The sequence below is a fragment of the Callospermophilus lateralis genome, chromosome 4 (assembly GCF_048772815.1).
Source record: "Callospermophilus lateralis isolate mCalLat2 chromosome 4, mCalLat2.hap1, whole genome shotgun sequence".
In the NCBI taxonomy this organism is placed as follows: Eukaryota; Metazoa; Chordata; class Mammalia; order Rodentia; family Sciuridae; genus Callospermophilus; species Callospermophilus lateralis.
The window spans coordinates 75529072-75545229 of record NC_135308.1 but is presented as its reverse complement, the minus strand read 5'-3'; the positions used below and the strand labels follow the sequence as shown (position 1 = coordinate 75545229).

Sequence of the window (16158 nt, the reverse complement as noted above, 5' to 3'; positions counted from 1 at the left end):
TTTCTTATATATTTTTTTAGTTATGTTTAGTATGTTTAAAGGCTATAATTCACACTGTGCTGGTCTTGGGGATTGCACTTCTGTGGACCAAGTGGCTTCATATGGTTTTTAATTCTTGCATGATACCTCTCAGTGGTAAGTGCTTATTTATTGCTTCTGCTCTCATCTAGTTGAGTGATAGGACATTTGAACACCATTCTGGCAACTTATGTATAAGATTTTATTTTACTTTTTGGTACAGGGGATTGAACCCAGGGGTGCTTTGCCACTGAGCTACATCCCGACATTTTTATTTTATTTTATTTTATCTTGAGACAGGGTCTTGCTAAATTGCCCAGGCTTGCCTCCATCATATATAAGATGCTTTGAGGAAGGGATGATTCTGATTTTCTGAAGAAAGCAGAAGGTCTCTTCTGAATATGGCTTTAGAAAGTACTCATATGGAAATGAGACTCAAAAATAAACCAAAGTCCTCAGTCACCAACTCAAATTCTCCTGCAGTTTTCATTTTCCACAAAGAGGTGGGAGGGAAAAGGAGAGGGAATGGTGGTAAAAAAGATGGTGGAATGAGGTGGATATTATTACCCTAAGTACATGTATGAAGACACGAATTGTGTGAATATACTTTATATACAACCAGAGATATGAAAATTGTACTCTATATGTGTAATATGAATTGTAATGCCTTCTCCTGTCATATATAACAAATTAGAATTTAAAAAATCATTTCCAGGGGCTGGGGTTGTAGCTCAGAGGCTCATGCGTGAGGCCCTGGGTTCGGTCCCCAGCAGCATATAAAAATAAACAAATAAAAATAAAGATATCATGTCCATCTATAACTAAAAAATATATATAAAAAATTATTTTCCAGTGGTAAAAGTTGATGGTCAAGTTTAGGAGGAAGGGAATGTTTATAAGCAGGTGATGCTATTTGCTGCTTCTTTAGAGTGGTTGTATTTGGGAAACCCAGCAGTCTCTGAAATTGAGTTCTGTAGATAGGCATTAACGGGTTATAAAGTGGGAAAGAAAAGATTCATGATACTTTGTTATTTATGATACTTTCTATTTATAGAAAACCATACTTGGCATTTTATTGTATATTTTTACACATGTATAAAAATTCATATAATATGTAAAGTATATATTTTTTCAAAGCAGAAATCTGAAGTTTTTCTTTTTTGCCTTGAAATTGACAATATATCCCAACATGAAGAAAATTGTTTCATTGATTTTATCTCGATGGAAGGTGTCCCCAGGGATCACTCCCTCCCTTGGCAGTGACTGAACTCAGGTCTTTGCACATCCTAGGCAAACACACTCTACTACTAAACTATCTCTCTAGCCCAGAAAATGGTTTCCAATTGTGAGATGGCAACTGAAAAGACTTACTTTATCCTAAAAATGTGAATTAGGATTATAAAGATTTACTAGCTGTCACATATTTTAAGTTGCAATTGAAAAAATATTTAAATATATAATGAAATAATATGAAACCATAATAAAAAATGTTACAAAAGAAAATAGGGGGGCTGAGGCTGTGGCTCAGTGGCAGGGCACTTGCCTAGCATGTGTGAGGCCCTGGGTTTGATCCTTAGCACCACATAAAAGAAAAAAAAGGCAATGTGCATATATGTATATACTCTTCAAAAATTGATGAAAGGATGGTCCTTTTTCTCTCTGACAGAAATCACTCTCCCTTGAGAGTGGTCCCCATTTCCTTTTCCCTATCTTTTCTAATAAACTCATGTCTGTTATTCTGAGCGACATATCTGTTATCTTTTTGGCATGATGGCAAGAGCTGGTGAGAAAAAAATTGCTGAAAGGATATATAGCAAAATATTAACAATGTTATTCTCAATGGTCGGGATTTGTGTTTTTATGTATTTTTCAAATTTTCTATAATGAGCATCATTTTTTTTCTGTTCCTATTACTATATTATTTCAACTGTCATTATACTAATAATGCTATTAGTCATTGTGTGTCATGGAAGAAAAAGGAGAATAAGAGAAGGGAGAAGAGGAAATAATGACAGTTTTTTTAACTGATGAAATTAATTTGATTTTTTCTTCAGCTCACAAAAGTAATCCACATGTTCCAAAGTTGCTTCTTTTCTCATCACTGATAGTTTTCCTGCTAACAGTCTTATTATCTGTTGCTTTTATTGGTAAGTATGTTATGAACAATGAACAATGTCTGCTTTAATGTGAAGAGAAGATGCCCATTCGAAATTGACATTTCACAATGAGTTTACACATTTAAATTTTTTTCCTGAGGAGATATGAATCACAAGAATCCATTGGGAATTTTGCTCTTTAATTGAATTTAGTTGCTCTTCTGCAAAAATACTGAAATCCATTCTTATTAGAAAATTTGAAAAGTGTATGTGTATGTATGTGTTGATGTCGTTGAGTGAAATCTATGGGGAACATCATCTTTATATTACACTCTGTGTGAGGAAAAATCTATACTTCCTTAGTAAAATTTATAAGGCCAGCCCTCTTTGAGAGTATGAATGCATTTTGGGGTCATCAGGTGGACAAGGAGATGGGAAGAAATATTCCAAGAAGAATTCTTCAATGAATTTCTTTGTAATTATTATTTTTTTTGTCCTGCACAAGACTGTGTGAGATCTAAAAGCCAATTAGGAAATAGTTTGGTTACTGCATGTCCAGATTTTCAGAATTTATCAAAAATTTTGAAGCCATAAAGCTTAGTATATTTTCATATAGATATTTTACTCATCATTTGGCCATTCAAGAAGTAGCAATGGCAATTTGTCAGGCACTGTGTTAGAGACACAAAAAAAGCCAGCCACAAAGCCCTGGTCTTAAGAGATTAAGAGAATAGTCAAGTAGACCAGTGCTTACAATATTACAACAGGAAGTGTTATGCAGGGAAGAAGTGAGCATGGGAGGCTGGATAGACTTCCTCAGGAGGCAACATCTAGAGCTATGTGTACCAAGAATGGCATAGACATATGATAAAATGGAATAATTTTGGGGAAATGTAAGTGTATATGACTGAAACCTAAAGAGCTAAATGAAGAAATTTGAAAGGAAGTTGTAGGTGGCAGACATGAGTAGGGCTCAGATTACCAAGAGTGTAGTGTACCATTAGAAAGAATTTGGATTTTTTTTCCTAAAGATTATTTTACAAAGTGTCTTTTGCTGCTTAATAAACCAATCTAAGGGCTGGGGATGTGGCTTAAGTGGTAGCGTGCTCGCCTGGCATGCGTGCGGCCTGGGTTCGATGCTCAGCACCACATACAAACAAAGATGCTGTGTCCGCTGAAAACTAAAAATAAATATTAAAATCAAAAAAATAAGCCAATATAAAATTTATAGTCTAAAACTATATATTTACCTTCCACTTCTGGTCTCAGCTGAAAGGTTCCTCTTCCTAGCTGAACTCACTCATGCATATGATGTCAGATACCAGTCACAGGCAACTTGGCTTCTGAGAAAGAGGATGTCAAGGAATGACAGGGACAGTTTCACTACATTTCTGGCATCATTCATCAATCTAGACTGGGTTTGTTCACATTGCCCCTTGCAGACTTCCAGGGCTGCGTGTGGAATGAAGTCATATTGAAGTTTTAATTTGGAACAATCACAGTTTCTTTTGCACATTCTATTGGCCAAAGAAAGATTTAAAAGCAGCTCATACTCAAGTGGTGGAGAAATAGACCTCACTTCTTGATTGGAAAAGCTGCAAAGTCACATTGCAAAGGCGTGTGAATTCATACAGGGAGGGTTAAACATTGAGGCCATTTTAACAATGTGTCACAGTCATGGTGAGCCATTGAGGAATTTTGAGCAAGGAATTGATATGATCAAATTTGACTTATAGAAAGTTTGTTTTTACAAAGCTGTGACAATGGGTTTATGAGCACAATGTTGGTGTTAAAGAAAGGTTAGAAGGCTAATGGATAATCCTGTTGAGGCACATTGAGAACCTGATTCAAGGATACTATTACTGAAGAAAGAGAAGAGAAAATAGCTCTGAATGACAAAGAAGATATAATCAAAGAGGCTTGATGAATATTTAGATCTGGTGATTAACAGACCCAGAGAAATTAAGTGTGACTCTAATATTCTGACCTGGTAAACTCAGCAATGATGAAGCCATTCAAAAAGATAGACAAGATAGCATGAGTAGCAGGTTTAGTTGGAAGATGATGATTTAACTTTTGGGTACATTGGATGTGCCCATGTTTAGTGGGAGGAACATTTGTCTGGGTTTTAGGAATTAGGTCTGAATTCTGGAAGTTATTCACATAATGGCAACAGGTGAGACCAGGGAATATATGATATTACTCAGGAAGAGGACTTAGTATGAGAAGAAATGATAAGGATGGAATTCTGGGGAATGTTAACAGTTTAGAAGAGATGGATAGAGGGGCAAGAGCTCATAAAAAAACACAAGAAGCAATAGCAAGAAAGGTTAGGCGAAAATAGAAAGTAATGTCTGAAGAGTTAAGGAGGCAGAGAACTGGAGTCAAATATTGCAAGAAGTTCATTAGGAAGATGACTAGTAAGTGGTCTTAGGTGATCTCTTTGAAGGGTGGCTTAAGTGAAATGGTAGAAATCAAAGCCAGAATGAGGTGGGTCAAGAAACAAATAGAAGGTTAGGAAGAAAGAGAGCAAATATAATAGAAAGAGGGGGGCAGAGGGAGAGAGAAGAGTTAATTTTGAATAGGGAGTGACATGAGAGTGTTGGTACCCAAGGAATAAGAGGCAGATGAAGAGAAAGGAAAAGAAAGAATAGGAGAAAAACCATGCCCTCTTGATCAATGTTGGGTTCTTTTAAAAATTTCTATTATCTAAGATATCTCAGAACTCCTCAGAATTAGCTAATTTCTCCCTCCCACAAAGTCCCAGGCTGTGTATCAATTAAATGCAAGTATTTTCTGACTTTTATTCCCTTTCACTGAGATTTAATCTTTATATGAATTTTTGTATGTGTTTATGGATAACATGGATAAGTTCTTTTAGACCCATTATGATAGAACTTTCCCATCCTCTTTTAATCTCTATATAAATATACTTTATACATTATATATGTGTATTGTATGTGTGTGTATGTGTGTGTGTGTGTGTGAGTTTATAGTTTCAAAATCAATAGGGTTAGGATTACATTGTCTGTGGGATGATGGGAAATGTTTTCCAGGAGGGCCACATTTACTCAGGTAATCAGACATTAGTAGATTTTGTTTCTATAAAGAATGCAAGAAAATAATAGTAAAGAACAAAGTCATAATACTACCTGGAAAAATGCATGTCTTTAAATTCTCTTTTCCAGTTTTATTTAAAAAAATATTCTCAGATTCTTGAAGAAAAGAAGTATCCAAATTTTACAAAAGAACCAATCCACCCAGAATTGAAGTGTTCAAGACACTATTCAACCATGAAAGGTAAAATTTAATGAGTAGAATTTAGTAAGGATCCTAAATTAATATTTACAATAAGATTTCCAGGTTTATAATATTAAAAAGGGGAGTTTCATGATCATTCTAAACTACATGTACAGAATGTTATAGGACCTAAAATTCTTATATGTATATTTTAAGTTGCTCATTGGAGGTTTGACTGTGAAAAAGGACATATTGCCTTTACATCTCTTTAGCTTTAGTTTCTTTCTGAAGTTTCTGTGCACACTTACTTTTTCTCTCACATTTTATGAGTATTTTTATTAATGAACTCATTTATTTGAAATATTAAAATATGCAAATAAAAATGTATTTTTAATGACATTTTATTTTTTGAGTATTTTACTCACATTTTATGTTCATTTTTCAATGAACATTTTTACATTTACAGAAAAATTGAGCAGACAATATGAATAGGTCCTATTTGAATCCTACCTCGTATATACAATATTCCCTATTATTACCACCTTATATGAGTGAGGGCATTTGTTATAATTAATGAGCCAATATTGATATATTATCACTAAAGTTCATTATATATTAAGGTTTTCTTAGTTTTCACCTAATGTTCTTTTTCTGTACTAGAATCTCACTCAGAACATCATGTTATATTTAGTTTTCATATCTATTTTCCTCTTGGCTGTGATAATTTTCAAACTTTTTTTGATGACTGATAATTTTTAGGGATACTAGTCTAGGCTGTCCCTCCATTAAAATTTGATGTTTTGCTGAGTGTGATGGTGCATGCCTGTAATCCCAGCAGCTTGAGAGGCTGAGGCAAGAGGAATGAGAATTCAAAGCCAGCTTTAGCATCTTAGTGAAGGCCTAGGCAACTTAGTTAGACCCTGTCTCTAAAGAAAGTATAAAAAAGTGCTGGGGATGTGGCCCAGATATAAAGCACCCCTGGATTCAATCCCTGGTCCAAAAAACAAAAATTTTCATGTTTTTCTAATGATTAGACGGGGGTTATTAGTTTTTGGAAGGAAGGCCACAGATGTAAACTGCTATTTTCATTTCATCATATCAAGGATATATATTATCAAAGTACTTTTTAACTGTTGATGTCGACCTTGATCACCTAGGTAAAGTAGTGTTTCTCAGGTTTCTCCACTGTAAAGTTGCTCTTTTTCTCTCCCTATTCCACACTGTTTTCTTCCAAGGAAAGCTGCTAAGTGCTGTCCACACTTCAGGATTGAGGAGTTATGCTCCCTGTCCATTAGGGTGTCCATTAGTCTGGGTTCTCCAGAGAATCACAACCAGTAGAATACATAGAAAATATGGATATTTCCTTTCAAGAAATTAGCTCATGCAATCATGGAGGCTTGAAAAGCCCAAAATGTGGTTGGGGAAACCAGTTGGCTGGAGATCAGGAAAGAGTGGCAGTTTGAGGCCAATGACAGTCTGCTGCAGGATCAGGAAAAGTGAGTGTTGCAAATGAAGTCGAAAGGCAGTGTGCTGGAGAATTCTCTCTTGCTCTGGGGAGGGCATTCTTTTGTTTTGTTTAAATCTTCAACTGATAAGGCAAGGCCCATCCACATTAAGGGGGCAATCTTCTTTACTCAAAGTCCACCGATTAAAATGTAAATCTCATCCAGAAACACCCTTGAAGCAATACCCAGAGTGCTTGATCAAAATAGTATGTAAAATGAACCACCCTAAATATCTACATAATTTAATTGAAAGGCTTATGTGTATGAGATTTGCCTCTTCTATCTTATTTACTAATTTATTCAGTAATTTATATCTACATGTACCCATGGATATTTATTTTATATTTTGGGCCATAATTCAATACTTTTTAAAAATTTATTTTGTTTTTCTAGCTTAGGCATTGGGAGGCACTTCATTTACTTAGTGCCTAGTGTTTGGTGATTTTCCTGTTTTGTTTTTGATTTTTAGTATGTTTCCATACTGCTTAGAGGGAACTATGTGATTTTAATGATGGTAAATTTGTTGAGGTTTGTTTTACATCTCAGTATGTGGTCTATCTTGGTATATGTTCCATGGACATTTGTAAAGAATGGGTATTCAGTTGTTGAGTGAACTGTTCTAAACATGTTCATTAGAATCCCTTGGTTGATGAGGTTTTTGACTTCTTCAATATTCTTGTTGATATTTGGCATGTATAGTTGTGTCCACCTATGATAATGTAAATCTCTCTTTTGTTTTCACTCTGCATTTGTGTAAGTTTTTACTTTATATTTTTTGGACCCCTATTGTTTGTTATTACACATTTAGGATCATGATATGGGGTTTTATTATATTTTTTATATTTATTTCATCTGTTTTTCTATTGGAAATTTCTATTATTTTTTTTCTGCCAATTCACTGATTTCTCTGTCCCCTTCTCCATTCGGATGTTGATCTCACCTATAAGCTTTTAAATTTTTTTTGGGGGGGGGTACCAAGGATTGAACTCAGGGGCACTTGACCACTAGCCAAATTCCTAGCCCTAATTTTTGTATTTTATTTAGAAACAGGGTCTCACTGAGTTGCTTAGCGCACCGCTTTTGCTGAGGCTGGCTTTGAACTTGCGATCCTGCTGTCTCAGCCTCCCAAGCCGCTGGGATTACAGGCACGTATCACCATGCCCAGTTAATCTATAAGCTTTTAAAGAGGTTTTTGGATTTTTCAATGATAATATTTCCATTTTGTTCTTTACATCTTCAGTTTCTTTGCTGAGTCTATTTTTCCTTTCATTTCAAGAATGTTTCTACATTCTTTTTTTAAAAACTCTCATTGTCAATCTTTCTTTCTTTCTTTTTTTAGTTATTGATGGACATTTATTTTATTCATTCTTCTTGAAATATATGACAGCTTTGAAATCTTTGTCAGATAATTCTAACTTTTTGTTATCTTGATTTGTGGCATCTGTTGATATCTGTTTTTTTTTTTTTTTTTTTGAGAACTCCTGGTCCTTGGTATAATTAATTATTTTCTGTTGAGACTTGGACATTTTTGTATTGAGGTTTTGGAGTCTGGGTCTTATTTAAACATTATATTTTAGCTGACTTTTCCTGATAGCATTTCAGCAGAAGAATGGGACACTGACATCCAGGTTGATGCAGACTGGGCTCATTGACACCTGATAGGACAAGACTCCTTGCTACATCTGGATGGAGATAGGATTACAGTGTTCTTGTGGTCTCCATTGGCCCTTAATTTTAACACTACACACTATTTTAAAAGATATTTCCTTATATTGCACCTATATCCTTCTCTTCCCAATAAAGGAAAAGTCTGGAGCTGTTGCCCAAAGAATTGGAAGTCATTTAGTTCCAGTTGCTACTTTATTTCTACTGATTCAAAATCTTGGAATAAGAGTGAGGAGAACTGCTCTCGAATGGAAGCTCATTTGCTAGTGATCAACAGCAAGGAAGAGCAGGTACTTTCTAGGAGATAATGGAGTCATGAGCCTGTCTGATTATTTATATTCTTTTCCTAAAAGGCGTTAGTTTTTATTGTTCTGGGTGTTGGTGCTATGGCAGAAGGCTTTCAAAAATAGGTAGGAAAGGCTTTCTCAGCCTTTCCATTCATTCCACACCTTATTCCTACTTCAGTGTAACTAAATTACCCCCAAAGAAATTGTGGCATTAAAAATATGCAACGAGGGGTTTAGTGGAAGGATGAATATATTTCTACCTGAAATACCAGCTTATTATTTTAATATGTAAGTGTTTTATGAATTGTTAACTTCTTAGAGAGAGGAGTATTAATTTGAATGGGAAAATAAAGTTAATTTATGAAGAGTCACAATAAACAATCAGAAATGAATATAAAGAATCTTTGAGGGGGGCTGGAATTGTGTCTCAGTGGTAAAGTACTTGCCTGGCATGTGTGTGGCCCTGGATTCGATCCTCAGCACCTCATGTAAATAAATAAATAAAATAAAAGAGATTCATTTACAACTAAAAAAATATATTTTAAAAAAAGACTCTTTGAGCGCTGGGGTTGTGGCTCAGTGGTAGAGTGCATGCCTAGCATGTGTGAGGCACTGGGTTTGATTCTTAGCACCACATATAAATAAATAAAGTAAAGATCCATTGGCAATTTTAAAAATATTTAAAAAAAGAATCTTTGAAATTATGAAAGGAAAATGATTAGATTTGAAAAAAATCTTGTGGACAACTTTGAACAATGCCCTCTCTTAGTGAAAAAAAGAGGGGAATTGAGTCTGAGATGAGAATTCATTATGATCATGGTAGGAATTGCTTTCATATGTAATGAAAATCAGGATCATAAGTGATGTTTTTGACCTTGCTTTGCTCAACTAGAGAAGACCTGCCTTTCTGGGGAACCCCCATGTGGCTATTCCTGGATGCTTTTTCTTTTTCTTCTCATTTCTGTTTGACCTTGAAGAACTCAGTTGAAATATTACACTGTACCTATAAATAGGGTATAATTTCTACTTGTTAAAAAAACTTAAAAAATGTTAAAGGAGATGGAAATGTTAACGACTCTGATTTGATTATTACACACTATACAATGGATCAACTTATCACCCTATACTCCATAAATTTCTTATATGTATTTTTTAAACACATGAAGCAAATCTTTTAATGCACTCGAACACCTTTTGCTTAAAACTTCAGTTATTATTCCAGTTGACATTCTGAAACTTCAGCCATAAATCCTAATGTTCTTGGAGTTAACACTTGACCTCAGCCTATGTAAAAAAGTAACTTCTCTGAGCCCCCAACAGAGGGAGGTGTCCCAGCAAGTCCCTGGACAAGGATGGAGGTGGGCAGCCGCCACAGGGTGAGGCTGTGCTATATCCTTCTTGGACTCTTTGGATCTTAACCGGGCTGCAGAAGCTGGTTGGTTGTCCTGGCCAAGATCTCACCACAAGCAGGTTCAGTCACTTCTTCTCAAGGCCGCAGCATCTCATTGAAGGCGCTTAGCTTCTGGTAGGCAAACTTCCTGGCGCCGGCACTGCCACTGCGTCAGCCCCGCCGCTGGCAAGGTGCTCCACTGCACCTGTGAGGGAGGCCAGGCCTTGGACCTACCCAGAGCCATCAGGCCACGGGGCCGTCCCGTCACCCCGCCACCAAAAGTGTACCCCATAAATTTATATAATTAAAATGCATTAAAAAAAATCCAAACTTACAAACAACAACAACAACAACAACAACAACAAAAGGGACTTAGTTTTGCTGAGTACTTTTCCTTTGTCTTTTTTTCCCCTTAGGATTTTATCATTCCAAATCTGCAAATAGATGCGGTTTATGATGTGGGCCTGTCAGATCCAGAGTGTCAGAGACATTGGCAATGGGTCCACGGAACACCTTACAATCCAAGTGCCTTGTGAGTATTGAATTAGATAAAGGCAGGGTCCTGGATCCGGCAGGGTATGTAGGTTGTCCAACATCAGTTATGAAACTAAAACTAAAACAGCTCACTCTCTTGTACTGACTGTAGAGCACAGGGTTAAGAAATTCTATTGTCATGTAATCATTTCAAGAAACTTATGAGACACATAGGTTATTATTTTTTCCACTATAGAGATGAGGCAAATTGTGTTTGCAGAGTATAGATAGTTCAGCTAAGGTCACCGAACAATGGTCCTCAAATCCAGGTATGTTCTGCATTGATTTTAACTATTTGTAGCTCTATAATAAAATTCTTGTTAAGATCATAATTGATGAAGCTTTAATGTTTCTCATAAAAAGCAAGACACCTAAATTCTTGTACTTTTATAACATCTCATATTTATATAATCTTAAAAAAACTCTTAAGTTCTTCAGCATATTTCCACCTTTGATCTTCATATCTATTTTGTGAAACATGTAGTACTCTTATTGTAGTCCCCAGTTATTAGATGGGCAACTGAGAATTGAGGAAATTAAATTATTTGTCCAAGAAGACAAGAATAAGTAGAGGATCTATAGTTTTTAACTAGTTCTTCAGACTCCAAAATCATTCCATTAAGAAGAAGAAAAAAAATACTATTTACATGGGACCATGGTGACATCTCTTTATTATATAAGAAAGCCCTATGGATTGACAGTCTCCTGGCAACAGGACCTATGGATGCACAAACTGAGGAGAAACTGGGATATTTTTTGGGAGGATTTTTTTGGGTACCAGGGATTGAACTCAGGGGTACTCAACCACTGAGCCACATCCATAGCCCTATTTTTTTTTGTATTTTATTTAGAGACAGGGTCTCACTGAGTTGATTAGAGCCTCGCTTTTGCTGAGGCTGGTTTTGAACTCATGATCCGACTGTCTCAGTCTCCCGAGCTGCTGGGATTACAGGTGTGCACCATTGCACTCGCTGGGAGGATGTTTAATGCATTAAGGTATAAGAATACTTAGTGATGTAGGCACAGTTTTCAAGGGGAATACTAGAGGGGATGGTGGAAGAGAAACTGCATGAGAAGTGGAGAAGGGTTGTTAGGGGTATCTGTCTCTGATTTTCACAAAATTCTACCCTGGCCTCTGGCCTTTTTACTGTCTCTAACCCTTTTAAAAATACTGTTGGAAAAAAAAATTCTTTCATCTTTTTTCTCTCTTTCAGATTCTGGCATCTAAGTAAGCCCAGTCAGAGCCAGGAGCAATGTGTTACGCTAACTTTCTATCAAAATATAGGATGGGACTTGAATGATGTGGTTTGTCAGCATGATTCTAGGTCAGTTTGTGAAATGATGAAGATCTTCTTATGAATCAAAATATTCTCAATGTACTTGTGATCGAATGGGCACCTGTTATTACAGATATAGATAATAAGTTCTTTACACATAAGAGATATATGTAAAGAACTTATTATCTTTACATATATAGAATTTTAGGTATGTGGTCAACTATTTCACTTATGAGAATATTTTCCACATATTTACTCATTGATTAATTTATTTCCTGATTCACAAAGCATTTACTGAGAATTTTGAAAGTGCCAGAAACTATCGCAGAGACCCCTTTTGTGAACACATGGAAGGCACACAGGTCTCTCTGCAAATTTCTTTCTGATTGTTAAGATTTATTTACTGATATATGTATAGTTTCTCTATTTTCTTTCCCCATCTTTGGCTTAATTAATATTTAATTGGCAAATAAAATTGTATGCATTTTAGAATTTTAGGCTCTGTTTAGTCACCTTTTTTGCTGCTGTGACTAAAGGATCTGACCAGAGCAAGTATAGTGGAGGAAAATTTTAACTGATGGCTCATGGTTTCAGGGGTCTTAGTCTATAGAAGGCTGGCTCCATTTCTCAGGGCTCGAGATAAGGCTGAATGTCATGGTGGAGTGTGTGGTAGAGGGAAGCAGCTCACATCATGGTGATCATGAAGCAAAGAGAGAGACTCCAGTCTCTAGATACAAAATATATCCCATAGCCACACCCCCAGTTAATCACTTCCTCCAGCCACACCTTACCTGCCTCCAGATACCACTTAGTTAATCCCATTGGGGATTAATTCACTGATTAGGTTAAGACTCTCACAATCCAATAATTTTCTCCTCTGAACCTTCTTGCATTGTCTCACACGTGAGCTTTTGGGGGGCACCTCATATCCAAACTGTAACAAGCTCCATTTTCATTTTTATAGTTGCTGTTAAAAACAAATAAAACAGTTGTATGTAATGCCTGTAATCCCAGCTTTTCATGAGGCTGAGGCAGGAGGATTTTGAGTTTAAAGCCAGCCTTAGCAACTTAGCAAGATCCTGTCTTTAAATAAAATATAAAAAGGGCTGGGGATGTGGCTCAGGGGTTAAGCAACCCCAGGGTTCAATCCCTGGAACAAAAACAAAAACAAAAACAAAACAAACAAAAAACAAATAAACCATAAGACAATAAATCTTCATTTTTAACTGTTTTGGCCAATCTGCCATTTAGTAAATGGAAGAGGAGGAAGAAATTCTGGGGCATGTTCAATATTGAGAAAAATATGTTTGTACATTGGAGTTATGGGTCATCAACTTGAATGATTTTTTCTAAATGTAGAAATCTGCTGACACTTGACAACCCTTCAGGGCCCATATGATCTTTATTTTGTTCAGATAATCTTAGTACTGAATGTTAATATTTCTTTCTTTGCCTACATAGAAATCAATAGTTTATATTTACTGGGGATAAACACAGTAACTCAAGGAGAGAAGAAATAGTAAGACGCAATCCAAATGTGTTAAACCAGTGTTTATTTGAAGGTTTGAGGAAATATTATGTATAATATTGATCAATTGCCTAACATGAGCTTTTTTGGGGGACACCTTATATCCTAACCATAGCATTTCCCCTATCCTCCCAAACTCATCTCCATCTCACAATGCAAAATGCATTCTGTCCATCTCCAAGAGTCCTTATAATCTTAACAGTTCCAGAATTGCCCAAAAGTACAGGTGCAGAATCTTCTTTGAGACTCAAGACAAACTTTTGGCTATGAGCCTCTGTAAGAATCAAAAGCAAGTTACATCCAATATTACGAAGACTCAGAATAAATATTCTTATTCCAAAAGGAAGAAATAGGGGCATAGGAAGAAGGGACGGGACCAAAGCAAGACCAAAATCCAGTTGGGCAAAGTTCAATAGCTCTAGTAAGACTTTAAGCAACCGAGTGAGAGCCTGTCTCAAAATAAAAAATAAAAAGGGGCTGGGGATGTGACTCAGTGGCTAAACACCCTTGGATTCAATCTCTGGTACCAGGCCTGGGCAGCCTTGCACCTTTGATCTTGCTGATCACAGACAACATGGCTTTGCTCTGAGGCTGGCTTTGTATCCGACATCTTTCCTCAGCAGATAGATGTTGCATGTTCCTGGCATCTATTAATCCTCAGGGTCTCTTTCAGCTTTGGCTTTCTTTTCACAACTGCATTGCCCTCTCAGGGGCTGCCTGAAGGGATTCAAACCATGCTACACTTTGCCTGGCCTCACAGGTACTCCTCTGAAATCTCAGTGGAAGCCTCCATGAGCACTTTACTCTAGCATCTGCATTTCTGCAGAAACAGATGCCATCAAGGTCTTCTAAGTTCAAGTAGCAGCTGTGTTCCTTTGAACTATCACTGCAGTGGCCTCTGAGTGCCTGGGTAGCTAAGCATGGTGAAACAAATCCTGGAGAAACAGCTGTCTAAACACCCCTGTGTGAGCAGTGTACCTCCAAAGTCTCATTTCTACATCCTTGAGCCTGTTATGGCTCTAATCTTGCTGATTCCTGAGATATTCTCAAGTCATCTTTCCCGTTGTCTCAGTGCAAAGTACTTAGTTTCTCCTTAGTGACAGAAATCTCTTCAGCAACTATATCTTCCTTTGCTTGAAATTTACATGCATTTTTTTCTGGCCAAATTTCCAGTTTTAAAAATTCTTCTGATCTGATTTATCTTCCTGATTATCAGAGTAAACTTGAACTTGACTAAAACTGCAACAATACCCATGTTACTAACTGAATGTTATGCTGACTTGAAATTTTCTCCACCAGATTAATTGGTTCATCACTTTAAATTCAGCTCCACAGAAAGTCTCAGGACTTGGATAAAATGCAGGCAAATCCACACCCCCCCCCCATATAGGCTCCTATTTCAATTCCCAATAGAGTGTTCATTCCCCACTAAAACTTCATGGACACAATCTTTACTGCCTATACATTTTTTTTTTTGATATCAGGGATTGAATCCAGGGGTACTTAACCACTGAGCCACCTCCCCAGCCATTTTTAATATTTTATTCAGAAACAGGGTCTCACTGATTTGCTTAGGGCCTTGCTAAATTTATGAGGCTGGCTTTGAACTCATGATCCTCCTGTCTCAGCTTCCTGAGCTGCTGGGATTACAGGCATGTGCCACTGTGCCCAGCTGTTTTTACTGTTTACATTTTAACTGGCATTCTGATCATCTGAGCTTTCACCAGAATCAACCATTAAGCTTGCTTATAACATTCTAAGGCTTCTCCAGCCTGAGTCTCCAAACTTATCCAAAATCCTCCCATAAACAAATTCCAAAAGCTTATGAACCACATGATCAGATATGTCACAGCAATGACCCCACTTCTTGGTACCAATTTTCTGTGTTTTCTTCAGATTTTGATCAAAATACCTAAAAGAACATCTTAGAGGAGGAAAAGTTACTTTTGGGCTTACAGTTTCAGAGGTTCAATTCATGGTGGGACAATTTTATTTCTCTGAGCCTGAGGTGATGGTGGAACATCATGACCAAAGGGTGTGGCAGAGGAAAGCTGCTCAGTTTATGGTGTTCAGGAAGAGAGAGAGACAGACACAGAGAGAGGGGACTCATGAGGAGCCACAGACAAAATACTATCCCCTAAAGCATGCCATAGTGCTTACTTCCTTCAAACCCACCCACCTGCCTAAAGTTACCACTAAAGATCCCACTTAATTATTAATCACTAATCCATAAAAATGTATTAATTTACTGATTCGGTTACAGTCTAATAATTTCACCTCTAAACATTGCTCCATTGCCTAACATAAGCTTTTTGGGGGGGCTGCCTCATATCTAAGTCATAACTTAACAATTGCATTTTTTCACATATTTCTCATTTTTGTGGGAAAAACGCATATCATTCACTCTTCATATATTTCAGGAGTACAATATTTCATCATTCACTATAGTCAACCTGATGTATAACAGATCTCTTTAATTTTTTTCTTCCTATCTAACTTTAGTAATTAAATATTTGTATTTCTATTTAGGACTTATCCAATTGAACAAAACATCCTCCAGGTTCATCCATATTGTAAAAAATTTGTTCTTTTTTTAGGTAGTATAATATCCCATTGTG

The 16158-nt window shown here is 36.5% G+C and overlaps 1 protein-coding gene across 1 annotated transcript; it reads left to right on the top strand.

Annotated features, from left to right (window-relative positions):
• The first annotated feature begins 419 nt into the window (after nt 1–419).
• On the top strand, nt 420–10737 carry LOC143398338 (C-type lectin domain family 4 member A-like). The gene is made up of 4 exons (XM_076855317.1): nt 420–521; nt 5303–5414; nt 8663–8814; nt 10618–10737. Exons 1-4 carry the CDS (start codon nt 420–422, stop codon nt 10735–10737), a joined length of 486 nt encoding a protein of 161 aa, XP_076711432.1.
• Nucleotides 10738–16158: the final 5421 nt, after the last annotated feature.